Genomic DNA, 14,591 nt, shown 5'->3' with positions numbered 1-14,591 from the left:
CAGAGTGAGTTCCAGGACAGCCAGGGCTATACAGAGAACCCCTGTCCGGGGGGGGGGGGGGGGGGGGAAGGAATATCCATTCTATTCAGTATCTGCTCTCTCATGTAATGGAGATAAACTTTTAAAAACATTATCATGTGCCCCACCACCACGCTTCCATAAGTAACTATACTTTTTAACACATCAGCTTACCACTAAGTAACTCAATCCAGTTCTGGACTGTCTCTGGAGGCTGAGTCTCCTTAACATGCTTTAGGGCTTCATCAAGAAGAACATCCCCTGTTGGAGCATCCGATTTACAGATCACCTGAAACACAATTGGTCAGAAATGATCCACTGGCACATTCTTCCTGTACCACTACATGAAAAACAAGTAAGTACACAAACACCTCATGCTCAGAGACTGTACACTTATATAATTTCATCTGATCCTTAATCTTGAGCTATTTAATATAGAAATTCATTCATTTTTAAAGTCTTGGACAAAGAAAGACCCACTATATATATGAGAGAATTCAATATAATAAAGGCATTTCACATAAGAAAAAAAAACTAATTTTCTCAATAAATGTTATTAAGAAAACTTTAACAAATTAAAGCAAAAGAAAAGAAAAAAGAAATAGCTCACCCTGAGTCAGGCATGGTAGTGCATACCTTTAGTCCCAGCACTGGGAAGGCAGAGGCAGGCAGATCTACAGCCTGGTCTATAGAGTGAGTTCCAGGATAACCAGGCCTACACAGAGAAACCCTGTCTAGAACTAGCTCTCTCAAGCTTATGCTCAGTAAAAGATATGAAGGGGAAATATAGTTTTAGGAACAACAAAGACTTTTAAACTGCCACTGCTAGCAGAAGCCTCAATGAAACCATCAACAGGCTTGATTATGTAAAATCACTCAATCTCCAGCACCAGGAGGATCAGAGATCCAGGGGTTGGGGGTGGGGAGGCAAGGACAGACTAAATCTGTAATTAAAACCCATATTTACAGAGAAAGCTCAAGAGGAGTGAGACATGCTGGCTGCTCTCCCAGGAGTCAGGTTTGTTCCTAGCATACACTCACTAGCTCATGACTGCCCTTTTCAATTCTTACCAATACTGTTTTTAAAAACCCAAGGTGTTTTATAGGACAGCTTAATTTATAAAAGTGGCATGGTTACTATACTGGACAGTACAGATTCAGAAACATCATTCAGAACATTCTTCCCATGGTGATTAGTTAGACCAGGGTTTATGGGGAAGAAAAAGATCTACAGAAAAAATGAATCCTGTGTGTCTGTGATGTCACCATGTGACCTGCCTCTTCCACCTCCTGCCTCCCTCTCGCTCCCCATGTGACCTCATCATCCACCTCCCTCATGCACCTTGACTGCACCCAAGCTCTGCTCTAAGCCTTTCTCACCTGTCATTTCCTCCATTATCCTTGCCAGGGTTTTAGTCTACAAGTCTGACCATTTTTCTCTTGTAATAATCGGTCTCCTGACTAGAGGCCTTGCACTTTTTTAATGTTTTAGGAATGCTCTCATTTATTATTTGATAATTTTATAGTATAGATACAATGTAACTTGTTTATAGCCAACCCAAATTCTCCATATTCCCTTCTCCCTGACAGTTCTCTGTTCACCTCCCCCCCACACACACACACTTAATAACCCACTGCCTCTCCCTAGTATTGCCTTGTGAGAACACCCATCAGAGTGCAGGCAGCCAACCAGTGGCCACACATACCCAACCTCCCCCAGCAGCCATCAGTTGTTCCTCAGCTAGGGATGGAGCCTCATGAGGCCTCTGCTTTCCACACTGGGGTGCTGGCTGGCTTCACTTCCTACAGTATGCAGAGGTGCTGCGAGTCTCTAAGTGCTTGAGTTCAACACTGGTCCCCTTTCAGTCCTAGCTGCGCACTGAGCTCTCCAGGAGCCAAATCTTACTACATTTCAGTGTTCCTGCTCAAAACTAATCAAAGATTCAAACAAGTTCTAATTCCTTTAAAAATTTCAAGAATATGTGTGGCTTCTAAATAAATATGCTATGCTTCAATAAATTCTTGCTACCTGCAACACAGAAGAGATGGGAAGAAGATAAAACAAGACCTCCAAGGAATTGCATTATATAGATAAAAGAATTTCAAAAAGGCCTCGGGAATTTAACAGAAAACATTTGATTCATAAAACAAGAAACGCTGTGGAAACTGCAATCTTTTATGAGGCCCAAGGTCAGTTATGCAGAAGTGATGTGATATGAGGAAGGCCATTAGACATGTAGACAGATGTGGACAGATGCGAAGGAGCAAGAATAAAATAGCCAAAAGCTGAGAGGCTGCTGACAGGCTCTTCCTTAGAGCCTTCGAGAAAACAACATGAGTACATCTCCTAACTGGCCTCCAAACAAGAAAACTAAGGCTAAGGCTGTGGTCAAAGACAGCCAGAAGTGGTGGTGCACACCTTTAATCACAGCACTCAGGAGGATCTCTGTGAGTTAGAGGTCAGCACAATATACTTATCAAGCTCCAAGTCAGATGGGACTACATAGAAATTATCTCCAAAAATCCCTAAACCCTACGATGGTTGGCTTCCATGAAGAGAAGTAAAGAAGAAGGAAAACAGCTACATTTGGTCTTCTAACTATATGGATTATCTTAGTTGAATCAACAATTACTTTTTAAACTTATTAATTAAATCATATATTCTTCCAATATTATCTATGTCACTAAGAACCAGAATGACTTAATAAACCCATATGGATAGGAAACAAGTTTTTTCCGAACAAAACCCAGCAACTTCTACTATTTAGAAGTTATATTATTTCCTGCATTACTTCTTTTCATTAACACATTAATGGCGTCCCTTCTTATACAATGATCACTCTGGTTTCACCAGTCCGGTGTTCAGAGTAAGGAACGAGGCAATAGGCTTGTCATTTTAGAGTTCTGGGGGTGCCAGTGGGAGGATCTCTAGATCAAGAGCAACATGTGCTAGTGAGTTCCAGGTCAGCCTTGGTTAAAAAGTGAAGGCTGTCTTCAAACAAACAAAACAACATAAAAAATAAAAACAAGACATTTGGTTCTGGCCTATCTTTTAGATTTACAAATATAATACAACTAGAGAAGAAAAAATGGTTTTGAAATACTGTGTCCAAAGAAGAGAAACAATTGTAAATATCTGATTGAGTCTGAAGTTAAAAATCCAAAAGCTAGCATATATATTCTGTTCTATCACAGAAGTACCTATCTACACCTTCACCATGACAAGAGGCATAAAAATCAATCACAGTTTTCCAAAAATATTAATGTCCCAAGGAATTCAGTTCCACAAAACTCTCAGATTTTTTTAAAGTCATATCAAGGTCTTCAGACTTAAAACTTTTTCGGAAACAAGTAAAACTGGGTATCTCTCTAAGGCACAGTGGTCAATCCTAACAGTGAGTAGTATCATGGTGCATATGCAAAACAAAAAAACAAAAAAACAAGAATGCAATCCAATAAGGACAATTTTAAACTATTTAAATATTATAAAGCTATTAGAAATATTCATCATTTAAACAGAAAACAATTCTTGTAAAGAGGGTATTATCTAGAAGTCCTCTTACCTTTCTTGTTAAAAGACTTTTTCTTCTCATTCCACAAGCCTCTAACTGTAACCTTCCTCTCAAAGCTAATTCAATTAACATACAGCCACGTAATCCAGATGATATACAGTCATTCCAAAATGATGTGTAACCCTATTTAAAAAGAACAAAGAAAACAAAACAGCTAACTTACCTTGAGTCAAAAGTGGAAATATCTTTAGCCAAAGCCACCTATGCCTTCTTACAACAAAACACTAAAATGCACAATTAGTAGGATCTGGAGAAGAGTCGTCTTTTTACCACATAGTCTTACATATGGATAAACAACAAACTTTAGAAGTCAAGCTGGGCAGAGTAGTACATACCTATAATTCCAGCACTGGAGATATGGGGGCATTCTAATGGCTCAAGAGTTCAAGGTCAGGCCTGGAGAAATGGCTCAGACATTAAGAGTACTTACTGCCCTTACATAAAACCAGAGTGCCTAGCATCCTTATGGTGGCTCAAAACTGTAACTGCAGTTCCCAGGAGTCCAATGCCCTATTCTGGGCTCCTTGGCACCAGGCATACACATAGTTCAGGAATACACAGAAACAAAACACCCACATATACAAAATAAATTAACAATTTTAAATAAATAAAAATACAGTCCAGGCATGGTGGCTCAGACCTCCAGCATTCAAGCCAGCCTGGATCACACAGGGAAGGCTTCCAGGTACTCACCTGTATTTTAAGAGGATGGCTGGCCAACAGAGTTCATGAAACTTCACTAATGATGCAGGAACTTACAGTGCAACCTCCCAAGACACTACTTTTTAAAATAATCTCTTTATTTTTATTTTATGTGCACTGCTGTTTTGCCTACATAGTATGTCTCTGTGTGTGGAGTTACAGACAGTTATGAGCTGCCACGTGGGTGCTGGAAATCGAATCTGGGTCCTCTGGAAGAGCAGTCTTAACCGCTGACCAACTCTCTAGTTCAATATAACACTTTTAAAGAGAGCTTTTAGGGAAAGAAAACTAAAGGGGATAAAGGAAACTACAGGTTAGTCAGGCATGGTCATTAATCCCAATGCTCAGGAGGCAGAGGCAGGTAGATCTCTGTGATCGATCTATATGCATGGTCTACACAGTAAGATCCAGGATAACCAGACAGTGCATAGCAGAGAGACCTACAAACAAGTCTAAGAAGAAGTTTAAAAAAAAGGTTTCTTTTTTATCAAAAAGGCCAATTTCAATGTGAAATCAAGGAAGCTGACTAGTCTTGAGATTTACTAAAATGAAGCAAGGTTTATTAAAACCAGGAATAAAGGGAGATCAAGATCTGGAGCAATTAAAGACTCAGGAAGCCGGAGAATTGATTCCACAAGAAATCAAGTTAGAGCTGTGTGTTTCTCAGGGACCTGGACACACAAATGGGGTTCCTATTTGAAACACCAAAATGTAGACAGAATATACACTTAATAAAGCAAAATGGGCATGGTCAGCATACAAGTCTGAAACTCTGTCCAGCTGGACAGAGTTTAGAAGTTTACCTTTGATGACAGATAGAAGAGGGCTAGATACAAATGTCCCAACTGTTCTCATGTTATGAGTCATGAGATGTGTCAGCAAAACAAGGTCTTTACTACAGAGTTCAGAGTTACATTTAATGAAAAACTGGAAAGTAGATGAGGAAAAAAGAAACAATTCAGTGCCAAGGTTTCTGCGACTTATCAGAAATAGACAAGATGAATGAAGCCAAGAGAAACAACAAGCAACAGAGTAGTCCAGTGTTTTGATATCCTCCTAGTAAAACTCATGAGTTTACAAAAGCATGATCAGGAATTATCAGAAGTTTTTGTTGTTGTCTTCGTAGCTGTTTTGCTTTGTTTTTAAGTTGAGTAAAAGAACATTTGGGGGTGGGGGGTAGAGAGGGTGATAATAACTGACCAGATAACAATGCCACAAGGGATTAAGTATTTTAGAGGCAAAGTGGACCAGGACTGTACCAAGTGACTGTAATCAACCTCAGCCAGCCTGGTGAATTCATGACACATATGATATAGACAAGTTAGCAGGGGAATTGCTCGGTCAGGAGGTAGAGAAACAGTTGGCTTTGTTTCTCTAAAAACCAACTACAAGAGCCTACTGGAAGACTACATACTCACAGCATGTTTATGTGTCCCCAGCAAAAATCTTTCCTATCGAGCAAAACAAGTCAGCCACTTTTAATAAGGTAGCTAAAACCTATGGGAAAGACTAATAAAAAACTGGCAGTACCAGTTTTTAGTTCAACAGGTAGAACTAACTAGTTGTGTTTGCATACACAGCTCTGAGAGAATACAATGATCCATACAGATAGTACTCAACTTACTCCTGGAAGCAAAACAAGCCAGAAGGACCAGTGGTTGTAAGATAAGTGTCCCTCACCTCACTCACAGCCTATGAGACAACAACCCCAATCTTAGTTCAAGCAGAAGACCACCACAGAAAAAACAATCTGAGGCATGAATTCAAAAGTGTGATTTAAGAAGTAAAAAAGTCCCTATGTTCTAAAAAGTTCTATGGAGAAGGACAGACATTCCAAGATAAAGCAGGTTAAGTACTACCCCCAAAAAAACAAGAATCCAGACATGGCAAGGGTCCAAAATAGCCCAAAGCATACAACAGAGCATGCCAGAGACCCTAATGTACTGTACTGGTCAGGTGAGATGCACTCCAGTCCTAGCATATGCAGCTCACTGCACTGTCCAACCATCTTTAAAAACTACTAATTCCCTGATAGGCAGCAACTTTTCTAACAGAGCACCAGCTGCTAGGCTAATGGGACTGCAGTATCTAATGCAGACTGATCCTCTGCTACTGTGGGTCCTCAGGGTTCTGGCTAAAACAAACTGTCAATCTTCAGGGCAGACCTCATAACGCTGTATAAAACTCAAGAGAAATAAACTGTCTTTCTCATTCTATGTACCACCATTCAGTCAAGGAGTATAGCAGAAGAATTGAACAGTAACAATTGTGGCAAGGGAACATATTTCAAAGACACAATCACCCTTACCACGGGGCAGTTCCAAGGACAACATAGGAGACAAGACTGCATCCAGGCAAACCTCCACCCCATTTATCTCAGCACTGACCATCACTTGTGTGGCTCTCCAACTGCTTGCTTTCTTTCCTCTCATCAAGTGGCTTGACTTGAATGGGAAAAGAAGCCCTCAAAAGTGCCAACAAGGACTCACCACGAAGGTCAAGAGTTACACTTGGTGGTCCAGACCTCTTACTTAAGACGAAGTAACCTGCCAGGCAGTGGTAGCGCACACCTTTGATCCCATCACTTGGGAGGCAGAGGCAGGCGGATTTCTGAGTTCGAGGCCAGCCTGGTCTACAGAGTGAGTTCCAGGACAGCCAGAACTACACAGAGAAACCCTGACTCGAAAAAACAAACAACAACAACAAAAAGATGAAGTAACCTGAGTTGGCCACTCACAATGAAATACAGTGCAAATACATTCTAAAGGTCTAGTCTACTTACTAAAAGGGAAACAACAACCACATGTTCAGGGTTAGGGTTAGGGTTAGAAATACATACAAAATGGAAATATGCCCTTGATCCATAATTTACATAAGATAAAAATAAAATAAGTGAAATATGACCTGAAATTCAAAATAATATGAAAACATAAATACAGGTTTGTACTGTAAATATTTCATTTTTATTTTTAGTTCATGTGTATGAGAGTTTTCACCTGCAGGTACATGTACGCACTATGTGTGCCTTGTGCCTGATGAGGCAGGACAAAGGCACTGAATGTCCTGGAACTGATGATACAGACAGCTGTGAATGACTATGTGAGTGCTAACCTAACAAAGCAGCAAGTGCTAAACATCTCTCCAGCCCTAAGGTTTCTAATTTTTAATGTGCATATCCTAATCCCAGCACTCAGGAGGCAGAGGCAAGCTGATCTCCGAGAGCTCAAGGCCAACCTGGTCTACATAGAAAATTACAAGCCAGCCAGAACTACACGGTGAGAGCCTCTCAATTTTAAACAAGGTGAGGTGGGGACAAAAAGAAAAAGATATTCAAGCCCTCTGACACAGTTCTACAGACCTTAAGTTACATTACAGAGTACAGAGCATAGAAACGTGTATGTACAGGGATACTCATCTTGTCACTTACAGTAAAACAAGACAAACACAGAAAACCAACCTAAAAAGAAAAATTCAGCATTTGCCAGACTTTTTTACACTGAGTCCCTTTTATTTACTATATACATATAACAACTTACAGAATATAGTAAGTTTCTAGGAACCAGGTTTTAAATCCGAGTAGAAAAGAGCTGAGGAGAGGGCACAGGGGTTAAGAGCACATGCTGCTCTTTCAGAGAACTTGAGTTTGGTCTCACTCACAACTGCCTGTAACTCCAGTTCCAAAAGTATCCAATACCTGTAGCCTCCCAAAAGTACCTGCACTCAATGTATATGACACACAGAGACAGACACATTAAACTAAGGGCCAGGTGTGAGGTGCACTTCTTTAATCGCAGCAGTATGACAGCAGAGTAAGGTGGTTCTCCATGACTCTGAGGCCAGCCTAGCCTATAGAACAAGTTCCAAGTCAGTCAGAGTTACAAAGTGAGGCTCTCAAAAAATAAGAAGCTCTTCTTCTCTGCCCTAGGAACAGCTCTCCTGCTTTGGTCCTTTGCCTAATGTTAGCCTTGGCCATCCTCTTAACCAGGAGAAGCAGTTGTCTCTACTTCCACCTCCCATGGCTCTTCTGTGTCTCACCTATCCTGTAAGTTCTTTTTTTCCTGTACACTGTACCCACTCCCCTGAAAGTCTGGGGAAAGTAGCTGGCTCAAAGTCTGACAAAGAGAAGACAATAAATATCATATTAGTAAGGAAGGGGGTATAAATAAAGACATCTTTTAACGATCCCCGTGCAAAGATTATTAGAAAATTGGGAAATTAGCCAGGCAGTGGTGGCACATAGCTTTAATCCCAGGACTAGGGAGGCAGAGACAGGTAGAAAGATCTCTGAGTGCAAGGCCATCCTGGTCTACACAGATCGAGTTCTAGGACAGCCAGGGCTACAGAGAAAACCAATTCATTTTTATAAGTATGTATATATGTATGTTTTCACATATACCACTTTTTAAAGTAGATTAGCAAAGTGTTAGCAGTAATAATGACTGACAATGGCTATCTTCACATTAGACTTTTCTGTATAGATGTAAGAGGAAAATGGAACAAGAAAACAAGAAAAAGACTAATTATTCAAACTTAAAAGGTAATAATTAAGTTGCAATCAGTAACATGATAAAGACACTAGACATACTACAAATTTGCAAATGACATACCTAAGAACCAACTTTCTGTTTCTCAAAGCCAACACAAACCTTCGAATATAAGCTATCATCACCAAGCCTGGCTCTTCCCAACCCTTAACCAAACACAAGGATTTCTTAGAGAGGACTCCACTGTGCCCAGCCAGTCACCAGTCAGTCTCACAGAGTCCTCTAATGTTATTTTCATCATAGTTCAGCATAGCTATCACAATTTTTAATTATGTACATGTATACATCTTTGTATATTTATGTATCTGTTCCCTTAACACAATTCTTAGCATAAAACAATTACAAGTAGAATTTTGAGTGAATAAGGGTCAAGTATGGACTTTAAATCTTCCATTTTTGTTTAATTGGTTTTAATTTCTTCCAGTGCTAAAAAAATACATAGTGTCACATACATCAATCAATAGTCTTTATTATGGGGCCACTCTTCCCAGACACTTAAGATTGTGTGTGTGTGTGTGTGTGTGTGTGTGTGTGTGTGTGTGTGTTTACAGGTACCTGAAAAGGCTAGAAGAGATATGCCCTGGGACTGGAGCTATGGGCAATGTTTAGCTGGAAACTTAACTCCGGTCCTCTGGAAAAGCAGCAAGCACCCTTGACTGCTGAGCCATGTTTCTAGTCCCTATTTTTTATTTTTTGGTAGCTCATACTTCCCTAAATATACAGGCTCCTTGTATTTTGTTTAAAAGGCATATTTCTACTATTCTCATGCCTTAAACTCAACTCTATCTCTCTCATAGTTATAGGGACAGTGGTATCTTAGTAATTATGTATTTTTTTAAATTTATCTTTTGAGTCATCACATGCGTATAGTGCAGACTTAAATGCAGGTCAAAAAATGAGCATGTCTCTTTTAACCTTCATCTAAGACTGACAATAAATTTTGCAAGTTCTAATAATTTCCGGCCAGTGAAAGAGGTGTTTACACACCTGATGCCCTGAGACCTACATGATAGAAAGAATCTATTTTCAGAAGTTGCAATGTGACCTCTAAATGTACACATAATGTGCATGCACACAGAGAGAAATAAACTATAAACATTTTTAGTAATCCCAAGATCAGTGACTTTGCTCTCTCTAGTTTGTCCACTACTTTCTACTCACATCTTCTAAAAATCCTCTTTATAGCACTGTCTTTAAAACCTAAACTGCTTCCAATACCAACCCAGCTTTTAACTTCCTGTGTCAAGAAATGTTTACGATCCTTATCCCATACATAATCTCCATCGTAGCTGTTGTGTCCTGTCTAGACGTTTGTTTCATGTCTGCTAAGTCACAGCCTGTAGTTCACTGTGCTCACATATCTCCTAGTCCAGGAGCACAGAGCACCTGGAGCCTGAAAGTAAAAACGCTGAGAGCCTGAAACAGAAGGATCACTTGACCCAACAAGTTTGGGACCAGCCTGGGCTACAGTCTCAAAATAAGACACAGAAGAGGAGCTAAGGATGCAGTTCCACAACAGGGACTTGCCTAGCACATTGATGCCCTGGGTTCAATCCCCAGCACTGTAAGGATTTTTAAAAATATGGAAATAGGGGGGAAATGTAGGGACTGAGGCTATGGCTCAGTGGGCAGCACTGCTTGCTGTGAGGCACCAGGACTAGAGTTCAATCATCTAGGACCTGCATAAAAGCTAGAGATGGCCACATGTGCCTGTAACCCCCCAGCACAGTAGATCCTGGGAGCTTGGTTGCCAGCCAGATAATAGGTATATGACCCATCCCCACCACACACACACACAAATAAAATTACATTAACTCTTTAAATTATTCTAGAGTTTACAATACAATTACATCTTTCCCATTTTCCTTTTCCTTCCTCCAAGCCATCCCATATTACCCACACACACACACACACACACACACACCTTCACACACTCCCCTTGCTGTTTCAAATTCATGGCCTTTTTATCATTAACTGCTGTTATCTACACAATGTATAAATACATACATACATTTATTTTTTTAAAGAAAAACTATTTTTAAAGGTCTGTGAACCAGTGCTAGAGATTTAGCTCAACTGGGAAATTTGTCTATCCTAAATGTATGAACATAAACTGAGGATGGTGGAAATGCCTGCAATCCCAACCTGCATTGCACTCCAGAAGTGGAAGCAGAAGGATCATAAGTTCCTGGACATCCTCAGCCACACAGAGCTGGAAGCCAACCAAGGGTACCAAGACCCTGTCTCAAAAACAGTGTGTCAAAGTACTTGCCACCCTAAGACCTGCTAAGTCCAGTTTGATCTCCAGAAACCACATGGTGGAAGGAGACTCAACTCCCACTAGTTGTCCTCTGACCTCCATACAGCACCCCACACACCCCCCCGCACAAATAAATACAGAAGAATCTGGAATTCTGGCCTTGAAAGTAATAAAGATTATTCTCTCTCTAAAGAATAAAACACCAACAAAGAGGAAATAAGATGATCAAATGTGGGAAGAACTGATTACAATAAGGGCCAGAAGAGACCAGACACCTCCCAAGCTTTCTGTTGTGGAAAGAGAAGGCATAAGGAAATAAGACTTACTGCCTGCCAACTACACCCGTCACTTTATACAACACAGCTGCCATACAAGTCACTAATTTTGAAGTCTGGGGCTTCTGATACCTCCTGAGAGTGAACAGTATTCCAGAGAAGAGAAAGAATGGAAACAACCACACACTTTGGGCTTATGTTTGGGAAAAGAAACCAAAATACTTGAGGTTTCCAGATTTCCTAGCCCAGATGGTCTTGGATTACAAAAAAACAGAGGGGGAGGAGGGATACTTTTATACACACACACACACACACACACACACACACACACACACACGTGTGCACATGCACACAGGAAGCAGGGGAGACAGTTTCAGTGAAAAGGTATAGTCAAATATTCACTGAAGTATCACGTCCAGTCTGGTCAGGAACTAATGGCAATTGTGGAATCTGGGCTCTGTGGTAGAGCACTTGCCTAGCATGCTCAAAGAAGCTTGATCCTCAGCACTGAAAGAGTGAGAGTGAAGAAGAGGGATATCAAGCACCAACCAACAGCATTTTTTTTTAGCCTAAGTCCTTTTTAGCCCTTAGGTACTATAACAGGTTATGGGACAGACCACAAATAGAGGTCTGTTTTGACCAGAAAACAATGAGGTCTAAGAATTAAAAAACATTTAGACTAGTCCTCCTAAGGAGGAGTCAAAAAAGGCAAGGCTAGAAGTCAAAACCATGGGTTTGTGTTGGTTAGTTTGTCAATTTGACACAAACTAAAGCCACAAGAGAGAACCTAAATTGAGAAAAGATCCCCATAAGACTGTCCTATAAGCAAGCCTGTAGGGTATTTTCTTGATTGATGTGGAAGGACTCAGCCCACTATGGGTGATGCAGTCTCCAGCAGGTGGTCTTAAGGATATAAGAAAGCAAACTGAGCAAGCCAGGAGGAACAAGCCAGCATCCCTGTGGGCTTCAGTTCCTGGCTACATTTTCTATCTTGACTTCCCCTCATGACAGACTACAACTATCAGCTGAAATAAACCCTTTCCTGTCCAAGTTGCCTTTAGTGGTTGTTTGTTTGTTTGTCTGTTTGTTTGTTTAAATCACAGCAATAGAACTATAACTAGGATGATAGTCCCATGGCTCTTGCTCTGAGGCTTCCTCTCTAGTGCCTGGTCTACATCTTCTGTATCCTCTAAAGTCAGTATTCAATCATACTGAAATCATCGGGAGAGCTGTCTCTTATGAATACTAAATGTCCTTTAAAAGCTAAAAATCTTAGAAACTTCAGCACTTAGCAAAGGGACTGACATATGAGTGACATATTTTGATTAACTGAAAATACGAATTACCAGTTAAACTTGCTTAATCTCAGAAACTGGCAAACCTTACTCAGTAACTACATTTAAATACATGTAATTTCTAGGTTTTTTTTTAATATGGTATACAATTATTTAACATTTGTATTTAAGAAACTGAAACTAGGGGATTGAGGGCTTAGTAGTTAAGAGCACCTGATTTTGCAGAAGACCCAAGTTTAATTCCTAGTACCAACATGCTGGCTCAATAACCATCCACAAAACTCCAGTTTTAGAGGATCTGAAACCCAGGATGCCTTGATCTCCAAGGGCACCAGGCATGCACATGCTACACACACACATTCAAGCAAAATACTCTTGCACATAAAATAAAATAAATCTGGAAGGGAGGGAGGGAGGGAGGGAGGGAGGGAGGGAGGACGGACTAGGGTAAGGTGAGGATGGTTGTTTAGGTAGAACCCTTAAAGAGAATCCACAGCAGGCACAAGGTCCCAAGTTCACTCCTGACCATGAAAAGAATCCCAAGGGGGGAGTAACCACCAGAAGCTGACTATAAGCCCCTCAATCTCTAGACTTTCGCAAAAAGCTAGGGGTAGACAGATACAGGTTATCTTCCATGCTCTCTAAAAGTTACTACTAAAATTTACTAGTAACTTTCTAGAATTCATACTAGTCTCAGTTAAATTCTGTTATAAATAAGATTTCTATCAATAAAGTCTGCTGTTCTTTGATAAAGGAGGTATGTCGTGCAGACTGGCCTCCAAGTGCAGGCAGGGTCTTTTGTGGTTTACTGCTGCACACACCAGGCTAGTTAGCCTGGAAGCTTCCAGGGGATTCGCCTGTCTCCAGCACACATTTGATTCAGGAGCACTGGAATTACAGAAGTGCCTTGACCAGACCCAACTGTATCAGAGTCCTGGCTCCCCGAACTGAGCTCCTCCACCAGCACAGCCAGCATTTTACCCTGGACCATCTCCCCTGTAAATCTAATGTTTATGAAACAAGAAGAGAAGTATCCTGTTTTCTTTTACGTCTGTGTGTGCGTGTGCGTGTGTGTGCGTGCGTGTGCATGTTAGCGCATGCCACATTATAACACTGTAGTGTATACACAAGGTTTACACTGCAATACTGTAGTACGCTAACAGGTTATAATCTTTAAAGCTTATTTTTCATATAGGCTCTAAATTTTATATTTGGCTTAAAGAGATGAAAATTCAAACCCTTCAAAAATATCAAAGGAATATAGTCAGTATCAGAAAAGAAACTATTAAATTCAAAACTCTGAAGCTTTTGTGAGATTTTTAAATTACTACAAACTTTTAACCCATCTTGAAATTCTAAACCTGAGTTGAGTAACTATCTAGCTTACAGGTTTGAGAATAAGACTGTTTTACATTAACTTCATATATAGAGGTAAAATTTTTACAAAACAGTTATGCATTTTGATAAATACTGTGTTCTAAAAGTTATTTCAAAATGAACTCATCTTTGGGGACAGTGTGAAAACAACAAAATCAGTTTCATTTTTTGATTTTCCTAAGTCTTGCCATATACCCTTATCATCTCTGTCCTGGAGAGGCAGAACGGGAAGGATCACCAACTGAAGAAGACCTCAGATTCAAGAACTGCCAGGCTATACAGTAAATCTGAGGCATGTCAAATACCATCCCTTCTCTAAACAAACCCACCTGATGATCACTACATACTTTTCAAGCATTACTGCTGTAGAGCTCTTATGACATTAGACATGCATTTATTTATTTACTTATTTATTTATTTATTTGGCTTTTTTTTGAGACAGGGATTCTCTGTGTAGCCCTGACTGTCCTGGAACTCACTCTGTAGACTAGGCTAGCCTCAAACTCAGAAATCCGCCTGCCTCTGCCTCCCAAGTGCTGGGATTAAAG

General features: G+C 40.3%; 1 protein-coding gene across 1 annotated transcript in view; it reads right to left on the bottom strand.

The window, feature by feature from the left end:
- The window catches only part of Golph3 (golgi phosphoprotein 3), a 26,173-nt gene that overhangs the window by 6,372 nt on the left and 5,210 nt on the right, over positions 1-14,591 (bottom strand). Inside the window, exons 2-3 of the mRNA XM_028767689.1 lie at positions 3,582-3,713; positions 193-307 (exon numbers count right to left, since the gene is read on the bottom strand). Of these exons, the coding sequence (XP_028623522.1) occupies positions 193-307; positions 3,582-3,713 (247 nt within the window). The remainder of the gene's footprint in view (positions 1-192; positions 308-3,581; positions 3,714-14,591) is intronic.

The sequence above is a fragment of the Grammomys surdaster genome, unplaced genomic scaffold, assembly GCF_004785775.1.
Source record: "Grammomys surdaster isolate TR1022 unplaced genomic scaffold, NIH_TR_1.0 174, whole genome shotgun sequence".
In the NCBI taxonomy this organism is placed as follows: Eukaryota; Metazoa; Chordata; class Mammalia; order Rodentia; family Muridae; genus Grammomys; species Grammomys surdaster.
Note: the sequence above shows the minus strand (reverse complement) of the source record. Positions and strands in the feature narration are given on the sequence as shown.